Source organism: Mirounga leonina, unplaced genomic scaffold (assembly GCF_011800145.1).
Source record: "Mirounga leonina isolate KUSES-001 unplaced genomic scaffold, KU_Mleo_1.0 Mir_543, whole genome shotgun sequence".
In the NCBI taxonomy this organism is placed as follows: Eukaryota; Metazoa; Chordata; class Mammalia; order Carnivora; family Phocidae; genus Mirounga; species Mirounga leonina.
Window position 1 is genome coordinate 23565 of NW_023270813.1, and position 940 is coordinate 24504.

Here is a 940-nt window from a genome sequence, read left to right on the forward strand (position 1 = left end):
AGAGGGAGAAACAGGCTCCCAAGGAGCAGGGAGCCCGATGCGGGACTCGATCCCAGGACCCTGGGATCATGACCTGAGCCGAAGGCAGACGCTTAACCATCTGAGCCACCCAGGTGCCCTGTGCTCAGTATTCAAAGACATGTAAAGATCTGTCAGTTTGTCTTTCTTGTAGCCATGTGACCCCTGCAGGCTGGGCTTGTTGAGTGGCTCACTGTCCTTCATGCTGACAGGGGACCCTTCCCTTCTCTCCCTGGTTGGACACCCAGTTCCTGAGCCCCATGTCCTCTTTTCCTTGTTTGCTCCTTGAGGTCCCTGAGAAAGGCCACTGTGAGGTCAGGCCAGATGCATGTACCGGAAAAGGAGCCCTAGCACCTCTGGGCCCCCAGCAACACTCAAGGAGGGTGCTGGGCCAGGCCCTGACATGCTCCTGGTCTGGATGGACGGTGTTGGGTACAGAGCATCATCAGGAGTGGTACTAAAGCCAAACAGTTGCTTGGAAAGTTGTCCTACGTTATTCTGTTTTAGAACTCAGAATGCAAGAAATGGTGTCAATGGGGATAGGCAACAAACCGTTCATGGACATCCAGCCCAGCAAGGCAGCCATAAGTGACCGGGCTGTCAAGAAGGGAGCAGGTAACGTGGCATCAGCCCTACCCCTCACTCTGTCCCACTGACTCAGACTCAGGCCCTGGTGTTCACTGTGGGCCTCAAGAGCCAGCAGAGCAGGCTGGACGGGTGGTGGCCACATCATGCCTGACGTGACTGCAGTGGGGGGGACGTGGTCAGTTTCCCAGATGGCTACTTCATTTTCGGATCTGGGCTGCACTTGGGGAGCAAGAGCCAAACCACCTCCTTTCTGTCCCCTTCCAGAGTCATGGACCCGAGCACCGAGGGTTGTGCCCCTCTGTGACCACGCCGCCACCTTTAAGAGGCCACACTC

General features: G+C 56.6%; 1 protein-coding gene across 1 annotated transcript in view; it reads left to right on the forward strand.

The window, feature by feature from the left end:
• Positions 1–936, forward strand: part of PLEKHG4B (pleckstrin homology and RhoGEF domain containing G4B) — a gene marked incomplete at both ends in the record, with an annotated part of 23066 nt that extends 22130 nt beyond the window's left edge. The window contains 2 exon segments of the mRNA XM_034992054.1: positions 482–633; positions 871–936. Of these exon segments, the coding sequence (XP_034847945.1) occupies positions 482–633; positions 871–936 (218 nt within the window).
• Between the last annotated feature and the right edge of the window lie 4 nt (positions 937–940).